At 31.7% G+C, this 18,591-nt stretch overlaps 1 protein-coding gene and 1 long non-coding RNA gene across 2 annotated transcripts; one reads left to right on the plus strand and one right to left on the minus strand.

Moving 5' to 3' along the window:
- Positions 1 to 696: 696 nt before the first annotated feature.
- On the plus strand, positions 697 to 17,260 carry LOC148599051 (uncharacterized). Its single transcript, XM_088561766.1, has 13 exons — positions 697 to 2,333; positions 2,653 to 2,912; positions 3,843 to 3,974; positions 4,770 to 4,905; positions 5,939 to 6,100; positions 7,049 to 7,206; positions 11,042 to 11,206; positions 11,974 to 12,014; positions 13,084 to 13,203; positions 13,737 to 13,820; positions 14,982 to 15,122; positions 16,021 to 16,034; positions 16,994 to 17,260. Exons 1-13 carry the CDS (start codon positions 2,208 to 2,210, stop codon positions 17,237 to 17,239), a joined length of 1,785 nt encoding a protein of 594 aa, XP_088417892.1. The 5' UTR covers positions 697 to 2,207; the 3' UTR covers positions 17,240 to 17,260.
- On the minus strand, positions 7,060 to 18,441 carry LOC148599052 (uncharacterized). The gene is made up of 3 exons (XR_015918648.1): positions 18,334 to 18,441; positions 8,254 to 8,377; positions 7,060 to 7,186 (listed from the first exon to the last, which is right to left on the minus strand). It is a non-coding gene; the product is annotated as an uncharacterized LOC148599052 (long non-coding RNA).
- Positions 18,442 to 18,591: the final 150 nt, after the last annotated feature.

The raw sequence follows: 18,591 nt of genomic DNA on the forward strand, positions 1-18,591 counted from the left end.
ATATGAGAAAGAGTAATCAAGGTACCAAGATTCTAGCAGAAATCAAAAGAATGTAATCCGGGGACAAAAACCAGAAAACAGACAAACACAACAGAAAATAAAGCAACCAAAATAATACATACAAAGTAACAAAAGTAAATGAGCAACTTGGACTCCACTAAAACCTGGGAGCATGGACCAAATGCACCAGTAGGGTAATCTGTAGATTTTCATGCACTTGTACCTTGGAATGTTATGTTGTGTACCAATTTTCTGGTATAAATGGTAATTCGTTGAAGTCATGAAGGATATTTCAGAAAGACTGTTTAATGCCATATTACCTATTAGGTATACGTTACACGTATAGAGGTGTGCCAGTAGTTGGTCATCTCTAGAAATCCGATAAGATTGTCCAATGTTAGATCAATTTTGAGCCTTCATTTTATGGTCCAACATTCGTTTGCTTTTTTTGCTCCAAGTATTTATCAAAGTTCCAGTTGCTAATTTACTTTTGTTTTAAATTCGTGTTATTTTGGTTAATCCACGTTCAACGATGTATGTGTCTATTTTCCCTATCTAGTCGTTATCCTTGGGCTTTGCTCTTTCTGGTTACAGTTTGAATCCTGGTTCCCCTGATTTCACTTAAATAAGTATATTTATATAATACCTTTACAGAATGAAAAAAAGACTGTAAACAAAAAGCGACAACTTAAAATCACTTATCGTCTTTCGGATTTGATATATCAATACCTTTTTAATTAAAGGTGTCAAGACGATTTAATCTATATACTTCAAATCAAGCTAAATATTTCATATGTTTTTTAAACTTTTGACTTATATATAGATCCACTATGAAGAATTGAAAATCTTATGAATATCAAAAACTAATCAAAGTGAAAGCCAACATATTTGAAATGAAGACGTAAATATCACTGACCTATAAAGGTGAACACGTTTTGGGTTAAGAATTGGTCGTTTATGACCATAAGGTCAATAAAGCGAACAGTAAATCTCGAGGAGAAAACAAGCGCTATTTGTTCGAGAATTATTTCTAGCATATGTTTTGGGAAATGAAAACTGAAAAAAAAAACAAAAACAAACAAATAATAATAATAATAATAATAATAATAATAATAATAATAAATAAAAAAATAAAAACAATACAAAGAAAAAGGAAAAGGAAATGACATTGGAATTAATCCTGCAACAAATGTACCTTATTTTATTTTATTCATAAAAGATTGGTTTTTCGTATTTTGTATCAGTTACTGACATCCGTTAAATATTTACTGGTTGATTTATTTTTGTTTCTTTTAGATTTCTTTTTAGACACACTCTGCTTTGCCGTTAATATAAGAAACCTGAAATATTTTACATTTCAAATACTATAAACCGACTAATTTTCGCGTAATGTTTATTTTCGACTTTCGCGAACGTAGAATTATTGCGAAAATAGATGGTCGCGAAAGAGCATACTTAGACACTATATTTATATGTTCAAGCAATTATTTTATTAAAAACGCGAAAAATAAATCTTCGCAAAATAAGCCAACGACAGCAAAACCCAAAAGAAAATAAGTTGGTTTACAGTACTTATGATAATTTAATTTTCTAAATATTGATCCAATATTTACTCCCTATTCAATAATTACTGAGCGTCAAAATTACGATACACTTCATATGAAATATTTCTATTTACACAAGAAAATTTCATAAATACGAACAATTAGAGAATTTTAATTTAGCTGATAAGGGCTGCATGGCGTTGAATCTTAGTCTTTTTAACATTATGAAAACCGGACACTGGTCAGCATAATACGGCCAAACACAAGCCACTCATATAAGTATATTGACAAAGAGCATATTGATTGTATTAGACCATTCTAAATCACCAGGATTACCAACCGAAATGTCCTAGTACTTCCCAAAATCTACTTGGATATTTATTGTAAATATACAAATTAATTGTAAAGTTCGATATTAGTTTAGTGTAAAACGTGTCTTTAATTTAATTCAGTGTAAGCAGTATTAAGCAACATTTAGACTTACGAATTGCAAACCAGGGTTATTAGTTCGAACATACAGGTCTTTTAAGATCGCACAAGGAAACAACTGGTATGAAACATCGATAACGTTTTTATAACATTTTCCTGCTTCTGTAAAGTAATTTAGACTTTATCATAATTTGATTTAGTTCGTTGTTTGTTACAGTTATTTGATATAAAACAATGCATTTTCTGGGATGTATGCACTTCATTATAACTGTAGTGTATGTACTACCATTTGTTGATATGGCTTATCTTGGTGGAAGCGTCAGTTGGTTTAAGTTTCCTGGCCCGCCGAATAATGTCAGGGTAAGATAGAAAAATTACTGCAATTTCATTATCTGTGCTTTTTTTGTCAGCTTTTATAAAAATTTTAAATTCAGTTATTTCTTTAGGAATAAATTCATTCAGAATGTATTGAAAACTCAATATTTTCCTCTTAAATTAGTGCGCAAAAATGAAGAATCAATTGTCATAACAGCTAAACAATATTTCGAAATCCGTTTCATAGAGGTAAATTGAAATTGAATTAAAATTGTCTGAAAATTAAGTAAAAGGAATGTTTTTGCAATAAACAATAATTGTGTAATTTCATAATGACAAGTTATCTTTTCATATTGTTTTCTAGATTCGGTTTACATACAGAATGACATGGGAGAAAGGTACTGGTCCATGTGGACAGAATTGTTCATCTTCAGATTTGTTTAAAAAGGGAAATGTACCGCAGTCTTTAGCTGGCCTTCATTGGGAATGCATTTCCTGTCAACCTAAACTTTTGAACGATATAAATACAGTCCTAACTTCCGTCAGTTCTCAATTACCTGGATGGGAACAAGGGGAAAATTACTTTTTCCAGAATAATCCTACTGAAAAACAGTATTCTGTAAGGTATGAATGTAACACCCGTATTATAAATTGTCACCAAATGTCACATATAATATGTATATGAGAAAAAAAAAAGAAACCATAAAAAAACAAAAACAAAAAAAGAAAACAAAAAAAAAAACAAGAAAAAAAAAACAATAGCTACATCCTTAACAGAAAGCGAATACTGTCATAAAAAATACATACGTCAAACATACATATAAAATCGTAAAACAGATACGTTGTCAACTTAACGTCATCAAAGGGACAATTTAAATGTAAATTTAAGTCACATTGTAAACAAAAACCTTTTTTTTTCATAAAAACATAAAACATAAAATTTGCATTAATTTTTATAAACTCATCTATAATTGTACATGATCTTAGGAAAATGTATATTTCACTTCAACTTAGATTTATACTTATGGATAAATTTGAACATTCACTATTACCATTTGATTCTCAATGAATTATAAAATTTTAAAAGCCCCTAACAGCGTCTGACATTCGAAATATACTTTTGACCCTGTAGACAGTCCTTTCAAACGCCCTTAGGAAAAAATGAAGGATTTTACGCGATGAAAATTCCCTGATTGTCGAATGGAGTCTGATTTGAATACAATCAAAAATATGGCCTTAACGTGAAAACAGTAAACGTTTCACAATTATAATGTAGCGAATCTAAAAACTGCAGATAAAGAAAAACCACACAAAAAAACTAAACCACTGGTAATATAAAAAAAAGAAAAACAAAAAACAAATAAAAACAAAACAAAAACGTAAGCGACATTAGCTGCTCCGGAAGTGTCCTACTTTTCCAGCGACACATTACAAGTGATCATTATCTGGAAATAGTCCAGCAAAAAAATGTGAAACTCTCCGACACGGATCACAAATGAAAAGAGCGTCCGCTTCCATGTAGACCGTAATAATTTTAAGGATATTAAATTACAGATTAGATGGGATTCAGTGGTCTACCAAAGCCTTAGGCACAGGACGCCTAATCACTACCATTGATCTGCGTCCTAGAAATGACACAAATTTACCAAATGCAAGTCCTGTTGCTGCAGTTCAACCGTTGGTTGGGTTAGTTCAATGTATCTTCATATCACCATGTCTGTCGCTCATATCTGAAGGTGTTAGTTGGGTGAAAATTAAAATTCTATGAATCGGGACAGGTTTAAAATACAATTTCATATTAATTACTTGAATCTGTAAGAATCAGGCACAATTTAAGTAATGAATCATGTTCATAAAAACATACGAAATAGACTGTGTCGGTACATAGTTTATGGTCAATTCAAGACAAATTGACAGTTCGTTGATCTTTGAAGTATAAGAATTGCTGCAAAGCTAATTCAGTGTTACAATATAATGATAGGAGGAGGTGAGTTATCTCACTTGTTGATAAAAGTGTTATGCATTTCAAATAATTTATAACTCGAATAACAGCTGACGTTAAAAAAAGATAGGAATGCAATTACTGCATTAAAAAAAAACATCTTGAATATTACTTCATGGAAAGTATGTTTTTTTCCACCATGATTCCCCCACTGCCTGATTCTTACATAAAACAGTACTTCCGATATACTTAAGTAAGAAGTAAGGCCATTAGCCAATCATTGGCAAGGTATATATTTTATAAATTGGTATATCGTTTCAATAACTTGTGGAAGCCTCAAACAGTTTCATGTGTCTAATAATATTCATGATTTTTTTGGTGAAATCGCTGATTATAGATCCATTAAATTTATGCGAAAGAAAAACGTTGTCTTGAATAGAAATTGAATGAAAATATATATAATGCACACACACACACACACACACAAACCAACAATGTTACCATTGAAGTAGTTGGTAAAGAACTGTATTTTGTTTTAGGATCCCTTTTGGTTGTCCAACAACAATCGTTCTGCCAATAGAGGATCCTGATGCCGATGATTTACAAACAAGATTAGCTGATCACGTTGAATGTGGTGGAGCATGCACCACACTCCCTCATTATATTCTCAAAAAGGTCAGTTATTTTAAGTGAAGTGATTTCAATGTAACATTGAAACATTACTTATAATATTTAATTTATTTTTTGTCAATTTCAATACGGTTACTACATTCCATTTATTGCACGAATGATCTCTTGAGTCATAGTTATTGTTGTGTATCTAGCTTATTATGTAAGGCTTTTTAGGGTTCTGTACAACAACATAGTTAAATAATACGTCTGGTCAGTAAGATTTCATTTATTTAAACTGTCAGAACAAAGTGGCATTACGTGCTGAAGTAAGGAAGATGGATAATTAATATTTATTGCTTGTCTAGAGATATCTGAAGAACTTTAATTATTTTACAATCTAAAAATAACGGTTACAATAGGCTAACAACGTCTTGCAGATAAACATATATACATAAGGGTGTCTGAAAAATTCCCAACAATGTTAGAACTGTCAAACAAGGTTTGATTGTTCGCTCCGCGGGACTCGACCTCGTATTGCTGAGACATCCATGGCAACACCGCCTGCATAAAGTACAAGAACAGTGCCCTAGATCACTCGGCCAGCTAGGCTATATAAAAATAGCTTTCTGATTTGTGTTGTGTTTTCCGTGTGTTTTTTTATCCTTGGAATGTATTATTTTGATTTTCGTTCAAAACTTGGTTTCTTCGATTATTCTCTCAATGAATAGATTAAGTTGAAATTTGGTTAGTGAGTTTCTATTAATGATGCATATGTTGTAAGCGATTTTGGATGTTGTCCGCTATCAATTTTCCGTACGACTAGGAGGAGTATCTAATATAACCTCGCGTGCAATTTCATGTTTTATATAATGTAAACTAAAGTTTTGATTAATTCATTTTACATTAAATAATTTCTCCGCTCCCCCGTTGCCCCGTCAGACATTCCCACTTCTATATTCTAATTATCCGTCTTCTTTTCCCCGTCCTCAATATAATTTGTTGTTTTGTCCATTAAAATGTGAAGTGAGTATACCCCATAAAAGGACCTCTGTTTGCTTCTTTGATAAGACTACTACAGTTATATCTTTGTTTATAGACCCTAGGGCATTTGATTATCGACGCTACTACTGAACACGGATATAAAGCTGGGTCGTCATACCGAGTCACTCTCATGATTGAAGACTTTCCTACATATACTATTAAAGTAGGAAATGATATAGTCACTCCACGACACAGCCTTAGTAAAATACCGCTACAGGTAATAGCGAAAGCAACATGAATAAACCACATATATTTGTTTTACTAAAAAGACAAACCTGCTCTAATTAGTTTTAAAAAGATATCAGCTAGAATTATTTAGGTATCAGAAAAAAAACTACAAAAAATAAAGATATAACTGAAACGTGAAAAGAGGAAAGAAAAGACATTTTACATCCACACCATAAAAAACTAAATGAAATTTAATTACATATAAAAATTGAAGCGAAAGAAAATCAGTGATTACAAACATAGCTAAATATAGTGACATCAAGTGTTAAGGAAGGGTAAGCATGTTTGCACCGTCAGCGGTACATGTCTCATTGAAATTATGTTAAATCTGACAAGATATAAAATCTTACTGAAAATACCTTGGTTTAGCTGTGAGAGAGAACAGAAATGTTAAATTCCAAGTTTAAAGTATTATTAGTTCGATTTGAAACCCTTTACAATAGAACCAGTTTAACACAATCAAAAGTGACATAATGAATTCTACCCGATTAAAATACAAAACCGTAGAAACAAACGGCTTGCAACTGATTATGACACGTTATTTAATCAGGCGCGAAAGATAAAAAAACAAATAATTGAATGAAAATTAATTTGACTTGAATAAACACTGATTACTGTCAATCACCATGCATTACTTAGTGTTTTGCAATTCAAATAATACCAACACAATGGTTTTGTTTTAAAAGATAATCATGTAGGCTTAAACGGAACATATTAAAAAGACAAAACAAAACCAAATCAAACGAACAAAAAACAAAACCACTAAAACAAAACATTATGTTAATTCGTAAAGACTACGATTTCTAACATTGTAAATGTAACCGCACGATGTATTGTTAATAATAGAGAGTATATAGTTAATAACGTATCTGTATACTCAAGTGTACCTGAAACATGACCTTTATTGTGACATACATTTAATTAACGAAAATTTCAGTTTACAGTTCAAATTATAGACGACCCTGATAGCTGTGATGGACTTGATGTACAATTTGTCTATCCTACTCGTGCAGATGGCTATCGAGTGTCCTATCCTGGCTTCAAGTTTTCTGGTAACTTTCAAAATGCTGTTTATCTGGAAAATAGTAATTCAAGGTAATTTATATTAGAATTTCACTTTAACTGATGTTGTCTCCATGGTACATACTTGTTATCGTCATATTTAATCTTGGTTGTACAAAGACATATATAGGGAAATATTTAAGACTTTTTTTATTGTGTGAAATAGCATAATTGTTTTACCGGGATATATATATGATAACTTGAATGCAATATGGTCTTGCATAATATACAATATTTACTCAATTAGGGATAAATATAGATAAAAAAATACCTAACCATGATAGGAAAAAAAAACATAAATAATTAACAGAACAATTGATTCAAGTGAAATATGAATTTAAGCATTTTGCCTTGCATTACAAGAATAAAGATATGCTATCCCTTATATCAACTGATATACATGTGTATTAATACAATAAATAATAAAAAAGAACACGAACGTTTAAAAAATTATGTCTTTGACTAGTCACAAAAGGACAAATGTTAAGTTGTCTGGTTGTACCAGAACTTATTCGAATTACACTTTGAAATACATCTAATTCTCTGGTTGTTTAGCACTTTATATCTTAGAACATATTTTGGTAAATAAAATAATCATTTAGATGCCTCCAAAAGAAATAGAAGCGGTGTTGTTGTTTTTTTTTTTTTGATAAATATTCAAAATAATACGAGATACTCTCGTTTGGAGCTTTAACAACCTAAATAGTTAAGCTACTTTTACTCATGACCATACAGTACAACAGATACACAGTTCAGTGCCTTTAATGAAATATAAAACCTCGCTTGACTTAAATTGTTTTAGAAGTTTTGTCTAAAACACACTCGGTTTCTTTGAGATTTTGTTTGTAATTTCTTAATAATTAGATCAAGTAACACAACAATCAATATTTACACCTAAAGGTTTGCCATTAAATATTTGAAGATATTTATAAATATTTTTTTCTCTATAATCAATTTACAACTTGAAGACAAATTATTTTGTCCTTTTTCCCTATGACAGCTTAAGTCAAATATATCACACAAAAAGGCAATTGTGATAAAAAAAATCACTTTAAAAACTCTTTCTTTTCTCATACTCACAAAATAATCCGTGTCGGACCACCCTTTGTCAGCCTTTAAAAAGTTTACATTAACGCAGCGCAGTGTAATTGCTTGATACTGCAACCAATTTCATTTTCATTCGGAGCTGGTGACATCCTGGGAACTATAAAACAATGCTACGTTTGTGACGTTTGAACTGAAAATTATATTTAGTTAGTGACGATACATATTTTGTTAATATACGGTCCAATTGGCTGCTGGAATACAATATTTGTGGTATTAATTGCAAGAACAGTAGATAATCTACAAGGAAAACATTTCTACTTAATAATTTCTACTTCATCAAAGAATATTCACTTGTTCCATCTCATAGCCACCATATTTTTATAAGTGCATTAGAATTTACTTAAGAGTACCATAAGGAATGACCAGTTATGATTTATGAAACATATTACTGATAAGGTTTCATTTTTAATCAATAAAATGGTTGTAGAAAAAAAAACCACTTTTTAACCAGTTAATATGGAATAAAAGTGTAAATTCAAAAACAATATATCAATTCAGCCATCTCAAACCTCTTCCCCGAGTATTAATAATGTAAATTAAAACTGTTTTTGTAGCAATTTAAATTACTTATTTTTAATTCTTATATATTTGTGATGAACGAAAAACTTTTGATGATTACTATAACAATCAACTGGTTTTCTTTTCATCTACAAAAAAGCACAACGGACCAGACTAGGAAAATAGACACACACAACAAATAACATAAATTAACAAAACTAATACATACAAAGTAACAAAAGTAAATGAGCAACTCGAACTACGCTAAAAACTGGGAGCATGAACCAGGTACACCAGTAGGGTAAGCGTCCTCTGCTTTTCTAGAATCCACTATCGAGTTGCTCATAGAAAGTCAATGAAATTATTATTGTACACCAAAACTGGTCAAATTGAAAATAGACTTTTTATACTTTCACTTTTGAATTCATAAAATAGACTTCTTTTTCTGAAGCATGTTTTTGGAAATTGCTCCTTTTCCTTGAAGCAAGTTTATACAGTGGAGCCTCTGAAAACCGGCTGCCCATGGGACCAAAGAAATTGGCCGGTTTTCAGAGGTTCCGGAAATTTTCGTATCCGTTCCGTATATGGAAAACTTTCAGATTCTTTGATTAAATTAATTTTGTCTTCTAGCGTTAATTCAATACGACGACGTTTAGCCGGCGGTTTTGACATTTTAGCAGTAATTTTAGATTAAACCAGAAGCAATGCAAATTTCAGAATGATTTGAAAATTGTAACACCGGCTATTTAAGGAAAACCATTTTCAAGCCATAACTTTAATTTCATTTACTCATTTTACAATAGAACACAAGCGGTCGGCACAACCTATTTTGAAGTTTTCATTTTCTGTTTTTAATAGAACACAAGCGGTCGGCACAACATATTTTGAAGTTTTCATTTTCTGTTTTTACAGAATCGTTTGAAAATATGGTTATCAAAACAATTTTTAAATTTAACATTTGTTAAAAAGTTACATATAGGATCATGGTTATTGCCCTCATTATCTGTGATAATTAATGAATAAAAGAGTGTCACTCCTTGTTAATGCCAAAGGTGTTAGCCTTTTGAAGTACTGATTTATTGATCTTACCGTGATTGACATGTTTACAACATGTTACACGGCTCATTGATTTTACTTGTCGGCAAACTTTTCACCGGTTTTCGGAGGTTAATTTTTACAAAGAAATGGGTTTTGGGACCGAATTTTGCAGTCGATGTTCGGAATTCAGAGGGGCCGGTTTAGGGAGGAAATTTTTACTTAATTATATAGGGGAAAATTCCGGACCAAAACTAAATGATCGGTTTTCGGAGGATTCCGGTTTTCAGAGGGGCCGGTTTAGGGGACTTCCACTGTAGTGTCAAAGGCTGATACTTTCTCTCTTTTTTACGAAAAAAAAAAGATAATAATTTGCAAAAGAACAAAGGCAGGAGAAGCAAAAAAGAAAGCTCACTTTATTTCATACATCATTTTTTTTTTTACGTAAAAGCGCTCAGGAATACAAGACTAATACCTTTATATACATCTACAGTTCATAAACAATCTTTGTGACAATTTATCACACATCTAATTCCGATATTCGAACTGTTAATAACTTTTTCTCCTTATGATATAAAAGTTTATTTTGTGTAACAATACAATGAATATAACTAACACTTGATGTATTGAATTCCTACAGTCTAGGTTTTCTTCTAATGCTTTACATGTATAGAATGGATAAATACGACTCTTTCTTGTTTAAAATTGGAAAATTTCCGCAACTTATTTTATAGTACATTTGAACTTTACATTGGTTTACCGTCATTTTTATAGTTTAAAAACGTCGCCTCTTTTTCGTCTTGTGTATGGTTTCCAGTCAGATATTAAAAATGATTTTCTTGTTCTTAGCTTTTGCATGATTTTAAGTGAATTGTACTTTAATTATTCGAGTTGGTTTGGTTGTATACTTTTGCATGATGTAAATAAATAAGTTTTAATTAATCAACTATTGAAACTTAATATAAACTTTTAGCATTTTTACATGACCAGATTAAAGAAGAAAAGAGTTTTCTAATTGAAAAAAGAATCAATTTTGTCGATTCAATGACTGACGCCAACAATCGATTTTGATAATTAAGATGCCATCAAAGTATTCTCTGCATGGTATACCAGTTATACTAAAGGTCGTTTTCCGGTAATCCTCTTTATAAATTCTAAATGTCAATTTTTTATCTGTAGTAAAGTATAATCTTTAAAATAACTTTGTGTATATTCTTGACTTTAACAGTAAAGCGGAGTTTATGTCGAGCGGACCTTCTGGCATGAGTTATGAACTTCTTTCCGATGACTGGAGGAACCGACAGAATGTTTCTAGAATTTATGAAAAATGGAACCCACCTGCAATGCAATCTGGTGATAGCATTATGTGTGTATGGGGGCGACTTCATAATGGGTAATGTCATTGTTACATGATAAAATACATCAAATCTCCAGTAGCATTTTTGTCTTTCCTCCTGCTAGATCATAGTTTGAAAGAGTAATTAGGGGAACCAAGGTTATAGCGGTAATCAAAAGAATGCAATGCAGGGACAAAGACCAGACATGGAAAACAGACATACACAACAAAGAACATAAAGTAACTAAAATCATACATACAAACTAACACAAGCAACTGGGAGCATGACAAAAAATGGTAAATAATGGTTTGTCAGTTTGAGTTACGAATTTTAATTATATTACTTACAGATATCACCAAAAGTTCTTTATTACGTGTAAACACACCTTCATTTAAATTTTGGAAAGACACGACAATTAAAATAATACAATTCACGTGAACAAAACAATGAAACTTCTTCAAAATAAACTTTAAAGTCAAATAATAACCACCTTTTTCAAATACTTTTGACAGTAAGGCGATATCATTCATTTCTAACCAAGTGTCATACTGCAGTATGACGCTTGTTTGAAATAATGTATTTCGCCCTAATGTCAATAGTATTAGAATATGGTGGTTATTAATGTCTCTTCGTGTCGTTATTTCTAAAATATGCATCAACAAAAGGACAAACTACGATTCGTTATGTGGTCTGTAACTGATTCTTAATAAACGATAAAAAGGTATTGTGTAACGTTAATACTTACTAAGAACAAAAAGACTAATTATGTTTTTTAGTTTTGTTTTGTTTGTTTTCATTTGTACTTTGAAATTATATTTTCTAGAATAACAACAGACACAAGATGCGTGGTTGGCTTAATAAACGGTAATGTCAAATATGTACCTGTAACATGTACCAATTTCTGTGAAAATGGAGATTTTTTAAAACTATTTCATTCGCAACCCGGAGACAAAAAAACAAAAACAAAAACAAAAAAAAATACAAACAAACCAAAACAAAACAAAACAAAACAAAAACAAAAATACGAAGCAAGCATACAAGGCAAAGAGTAATCAAGAGAACCAAGGTTATAGCGGTAATCAAAGAGTAATCAAGGGAACCAAGGTTATAGAAAAAGAATGCATTCAAAAGAATGCAATCCAGGGACAAAGACCAGATATGGAAAACAGACATACACAACACAGAACACAAAGTAACTAAAATCATACATACAAAGTAACAAAAGTAAATAAGCAACTCGGACTCCACTAAAACCTTGGAGCATGGACCAGGTGCACCGGTAGGGTAAGCGTCCTCTGCTTTTCTAGAAACACCCGCCGAGTTGCTCATAAAAAGTCAAGTCCGGGGTAGACAAACGAAGAAAGGAAAACTATGACCCGTTAAACACATATTAAAACACAGACCAATGATAGAGAGAGAGAGCCTTTTACTATTATCATCTTATTATTAATTTTATAATCTAAGTTTATAAGCGTACAGGAATTATTAAAGATAGTTAATTCAATAGAGCAAACCAGTCCTAATGTCAGGCATTGCATTCATTTTTTATATAGCTGTCAAAGTTGGTGCACATTGACGCATTTTGCTATAGAAAAAAAACATGGGTATTTTGATAGGTCACATGACCGAAAAAGAGAAATACTGCACATTTTCAATTTTAGTACAACACATGCACCTTTAACTCGATCTCATAATAAAACTGAATAACTCTGCTTAAATATATTTAAAAGCATCTTTTTCCTTCATGGATGCAGGGTTCAGATTTCATAAACATGTACAAACTAAATTTAAAAAAAAAGATATAAATATGCAAAACAAACCAACAACAAATAACATATCTTAATGTTGTAAGAAAGGCCAACCTATTCCTATTTTGGATAAAGATACAAAAATTTAAAAAAGCCGTATTAAAACTTTGGTCACTCACTTTTAGATTTTGATGATTGTGTTCGGAAGAACATACAATGTGAACACAATGGAACATGCATTAACCTGTGGCATCGAACAACGTGTAAATGTCCTCATGGGTACAAACCGAAAGACTGCAAAGATGGTAAGTATAAAATAATATCGTATGGCGTATCCCATTATCCATGATACAAACGGGAATCTGAACAGATGGTAAGTATCAAATAATACCGTATGACGTATCCCAGTATCCATGATACAAACCGGGAGACTGAACAGATGGTAAGTATCAAATAATACCGTATGACATATCACATTATCCATGAAACAAACCGGGAGACTAAACAGATGGTAAGTATCAAATAGTATCTTTTGATGTCACCTTGTGTACAAATCGAGAAAAAAGGATCTTTAATGATATTGAGAGTAATTTAGTTTTATATCAAGCTGAAGGGTTTTTTGTTTGTTTTTGTATTTTTTTTTTTAATATTACACCTAAATGATCAAATAGTTTTGCCGTTAAATGTTTGATTTGTTACACGTGGGTCGTTGATCTTTTTCATTTCCAACAACACCAATCTAAAAATCGTTTTAAACTGACACCCATTAATTTATGTGTATATGGTTTCTGGTGTAAGTTCACACAAAGTATAATGCAGTATTGTTTGATCGTTTCAGTTGTGACATGTGCAGATTTCCCTTGCAAAAATAACGGAACGTGTATTGATACTGGGAAAGATTTTATATGTTCATGTGCTCCAGGTATTTATAAATGTATACAAAATACATGGTGGATTCATGGAATAATCAAGCTTTTACGAGTGTACATAACTTGTCCAGTGAGCTAAATCTGAAGACGTTCTCAACACAAATGATTATATTTTGATTTTTCATGATAGCCAATAGATTACCCTTTATAGTAAATAAATTGTTCTGCATAATTCATTGTAAGTTGCAAGTAAGTTTTGAATCTTGTGATCGACGGATTGATATTTCAAAGCCCCAGGTACGTCACTTAAAGTTACATTGACAAGAGAAAAGTGATAAGACGTTTTTCTGGGAAAGTCGGATGTCAAAAGTGCAGATTTTTTTTACTTCATAACAATAAGTAAAGTGTGTAATCTTTAATATCCCGAACAATATTATAACATCATAAATGGAAACTTAACACTTAAAAGAGCAGGGATTCATAATCATAACTCGAGGTAGATATTTAAATATAACTGTTGGCTTTGCCTATTAGGGAGGGAACTTCAGTAACAGCTTTGCTCCTGGTGTACTGTCGTGTTGTTATTGACGACCTAAGTTTTGCATCTGCGTGAAAAGTTAAAACAATCACTTGCTAACTATGTACGCCATTTCCTAGAGAACAAATTTGATCAATCCATGCCTCAGACCCCTAAATATATTGGATCTCGCTAGCGCTCCAGTCTGTTTTAATTAAGAACGTTAATTTGTCTAACAAAGTTCTATGTACCATATCTCTAATGTACACATCATGCCTGGATACTTCTGGATGACGTGATATGTTTTGTTGTTCTTTCAGAATAACACAAGATACTGGGAACTATTGTTCGTAGGGTACCAATTTTCGTGGTTTTCGTGGGTAAGCCAAACCAAGAAATTTGATTCCCAACAAAAAGGAGAATCCCATTGATGTATATACTGAAAACCGTAAAACCACAAAGTCAAGAATCCACCAACATCTGTTTCTTTCCTAATCTACGAAAATTGGTATCGTCGAATTAAAGTATTTTCAGAGTAAGATATATTATTCTGACTCCCAGCCAGTACTCGACCTACCGTTACACATATAATCCTTTTATATATATATATAGTATGTCATACATTTGTTTTCGGCGTGTTGTTTTTTCTTTTAGTCTCAATAATTCTTATCTGATTTTTATCTGATATAATTATCAGGATTTACTGGTGTTGATTGTGAAATAGAGATAGACGAATGTGCTTCCTCTCCATGTCAAAATGGCGGACACTGTATAAACGACATTAATGGTTTCATTTGCTCATGTGTGAACAATAACACAGGGTTAATTTGTGATAAAGGTACGTATAAATGTAAAATAATTGCGTTTTCAAAAACTTCATTCGATCTCAAATGATTGCGCCCTAAAAAAAAATTTTAAAAAATACAAAAACAACAACAACAACAACAACAAACCACATAATGCAATTTTGCACATTAATACTAACAACAGAGATAATTTGTCACCATTTCATGTAATAGAATGAGATATATGTTGACATGAAAGATAAGGTTGTATTGAACAAAATGCAAAAAAACCTTTAGTTCATTGTAATAAAGGGTTACTATTTACGAAATGTTTTGGACTAAAATCATAACAGTACACCAACTCCAAGATTAACAAATCTAATAATGAACAGTCAAAGAATAAAACCCGAAAAAGAACTGAAATACAAGCCAGTGATTCTTAAAAGGAAATAGCAGTACCAAATACAATCAAGGGGAATTATTTAAACTTAACACCGGTAGTACGAATAAATGATATAATACATAAATAAATAAGTGCTCAAAGAAACACCAACAAGACACACCTCAGTAAAACAAGGGGATTTCGAGTACTTGATATTTCCAGTCTAACCCCCATCGTGAATCAAAAGAATGAATAGTTCCAGCTTCTGGTAAGACGCTTGTAGTGCTGCTCATCGAAGGGAAGTGATGACATGAGCAACAAACCCATTAAAATTACTTGGTTGTTCAACGGCACATTTAAGTGAATGCTTCAGCTATTTTGTCGTACTTTTGTGGGGTTTTAATGGTAATTAATTAATTTTCCAAAATAGTATATACTTATAGTAGATCTATCAGTTGATTTTTCACCAAATAATAAATTGATACCACAAACATTGATTAATATGGTTCTATGTATTTTATTTTTTTGATTCAGTATGTTGTGAACATATTTATCCTTCTTTGTTTCAGATCCTTATTCTCAGGTATGTATCTAGTACGTCACGAAAGCTCTTCACCTTTTACTCATGCATGGTCTACCCTTCAAATTTGTATATTAACGATATGTATGAAGGCCATTACCTAAAAATCATGTCTTGAAATTGATATTAAATATTTATCGAGCAAACGCTTGAGTATGAAAGAGTAATCAAGGGAACCAAGGTTATAGCGGTAATCAAAAGAATGTAATCCAGGGACAAAGACCAGACATGGAAAACAGACATACACAACAAAAAACATAAAGTAACTGAAATCATACATACAAAGTAACAAAAGCAAATGGGCAACCCGGACGCCACTAAAAACTGGGAGCATGGACCAGGTGCACCGGTAGGGTAAGCGTCCTCTGCTTTTCTAGAAACACTCGCCGGGTTGCTCATAAAAAGTCAAGTCCGGAGTAAACAAACATCGAAAAACTGTCAAAACTTTTCTGAAATGGAAACGTTCGGATATTGTGGTCGTATTATTTGCTCTACATTAATGCAGTGATGGTATTGTAATATCTACTAAAATACCAGAAACAATTTGCGTTGTGTAAAACGAATATCGAAGGTATATGAATGAAAGTATTGCACCAACATAGTCCTTATTTGACAGGAAATAACTCCATCCCTCACAGACAAAGCCTAGAATCATATGAATTTAGTCATCGCGATAGGCATTTTCCTCACTAGCATTGATAATGAATTATTGGTAATTATAAGGATTGGGTTTGAAATGGCTGAATTAATATGAAAAATGCACCTCAATTTACATGGCTGGAAATTAAATATCTTGTTTGTCGTTTTGCAATATCATTAACAATTGGTAATAGATAATTCAATAAGTCAACATAAAATGATTATATTCTGCCTTATAATCTTATACTTTACCATTATCCCACTAAAGCTTTACTTAATTAAAAAAAATGATAAAACGAATTTTAACTTTTGTTTTGTTTTAGAAGGTTCCAGGGGAACTTTTCTGGCCCCTGGTCGTAACATGTGTTGTTGCTTCAGTAGTTACTGCAGGCACAGGTGTATGCTGCTGGTGGTGTTGTCTAGCTGCTGCTAAGAAGAGAAGAAGGAAGAAGGAAAAGAAGCAAGCTAAAAATAGTATCCAACCCTTAACTGGAAATGGAATGCATCGAAACGCTGATGACACTAGTTCTGAAATTACGAACCAGATGCCACCAGTTGCTCATTGTTAATGCAATAAATATTTGAATATATGTTTTTGATAAATGTGCCGATAAACAAAAAGTCGCGCGAATATTATGATAAAAAAGTATAAGATACAATGTTGTTAAGTCATCAACTTAGTTTACATTTTCTGTTTTCTCTCTCTTTGATATCCACAAATGTACGTATACTATACTTATAATATAGGGGTTGTAAGTCTGGTTTGTTATTTATGATGATCCAAAATTTCTGCTGTTGAAACCATTTAAAATCGAAGACCAATTCATTTAGAGTTTGCTGATTCCGGGTACATCAATAGCATGCTTATTTGGTTTAGAGCATAACAGATAGCATAACCAAAGTCATTCAAAAAGTCAATTATTTATTGTAACAAAACCTATGGTCCACGGTCATGAAACAGGTACATGTACATGGTAAATGCACGACGAAAAATTGTTACATAAACATGAATATTTATAGTATGACTATATGCGGAAAAAACAAAATAACGGAAAATGTACTAATTGAAGGAAACTAAACAAAATGAAATTAACACATGAATTTTTAAAAGATGGAAAAGAAAAATAGTATTATCCAAAACAAAGTATCTGAATGAAGTAAAGCTTTAACAGTCATTTGACAAAGTAACTAAAAATCACAAAAATATTCACCTTTCCACAATATTAAATCATACCTCACTTAAATACAATCGTAAAATCAATAGTTCTAATTACATAATGAGGCGTCACACAACGATTGATAGATTTTAAAACTATTAAGATTGTGGTGCTCAATCCAACCAAGGTCACATTCAGAAACTGGAAATCGATAACACAGGAAACAGAAAATCGATATAAAACGAGACTGAAAGTGAAAATAATATAGTACTCCATAGAAATTAGACTATACCTACAATGCACAATGCTAAATACAGCTTTCAAATTACCATGTTATGATATCCATAACAAAAGGTCGAGAATGAGAATGCATGTATCAATCAATACTAGAAAAAAATGAGTAATAAACTTATTACGCAAAAATGCAAGGCGGAAAAATATGACTTATAATAAAGCATAGTGTTCATACACTAACTATTATGAAATTAGCACTTCACAATACTTACTGTTTACAATTTAGAGAAAGTACACAGTCTTATCATAGTATTTACGCAATAGCTAGTAATCGTTTATAAGATTACTAAGTAACAATCCACAACGTATGTGTTTTGAATATATACCGTGTCACGTGACGAGACTTCTCATAAAAACAATTCCCTTGGTGTTGGGATACATTTAAAGAACAATATTTTAACTTTTGTCAAATTTCGGCTGAAATTAAGGAAATAATGAACAAGCCATATCTCTATAAACAGACAGTTTGT

Source organism: Perna viridis, chromosome 14 (genome assembly GCF_037379345.1).
Source record: "Perna viridis isolate PV_CMFRI_1.1 ecotype Kerala chromosome 14, ASM3737934v1, whole genome shotgun sequence".
NCBI lineage: Eukaryota > Metazoa > Mollusca > Bivalvia > Mytilida > Mytilidae > Perna > Perna viridis.

What these genes read in the sequence shown, in the direction of transcription:
- LOC148599051 (XM_088561766.1), top strand. Translation starts at nt 2,208, where the DNA reads ATGCATTTTCTGGGATGTATGCACTTCATTATAACTGTAGTGTATGTA. An exon ending in GAAAAACAGTATTCTGTAAG is followed by an intron (nt 2,913 to 3,842) that starts GTATGAATGTAA and finishes ATTAAATTACAG; the next exon opens with ATTAGATGGGATTCAGTGGT. An exon ending in CTCATTATATTCTCAAAAAG is followed by an intron (nt 4,906 to 5,938) that starts GTCAGTTATTTT and finishes CTTTGTTTATAG; the next exon opens with ACCCTAGGGCATTTGATTAT.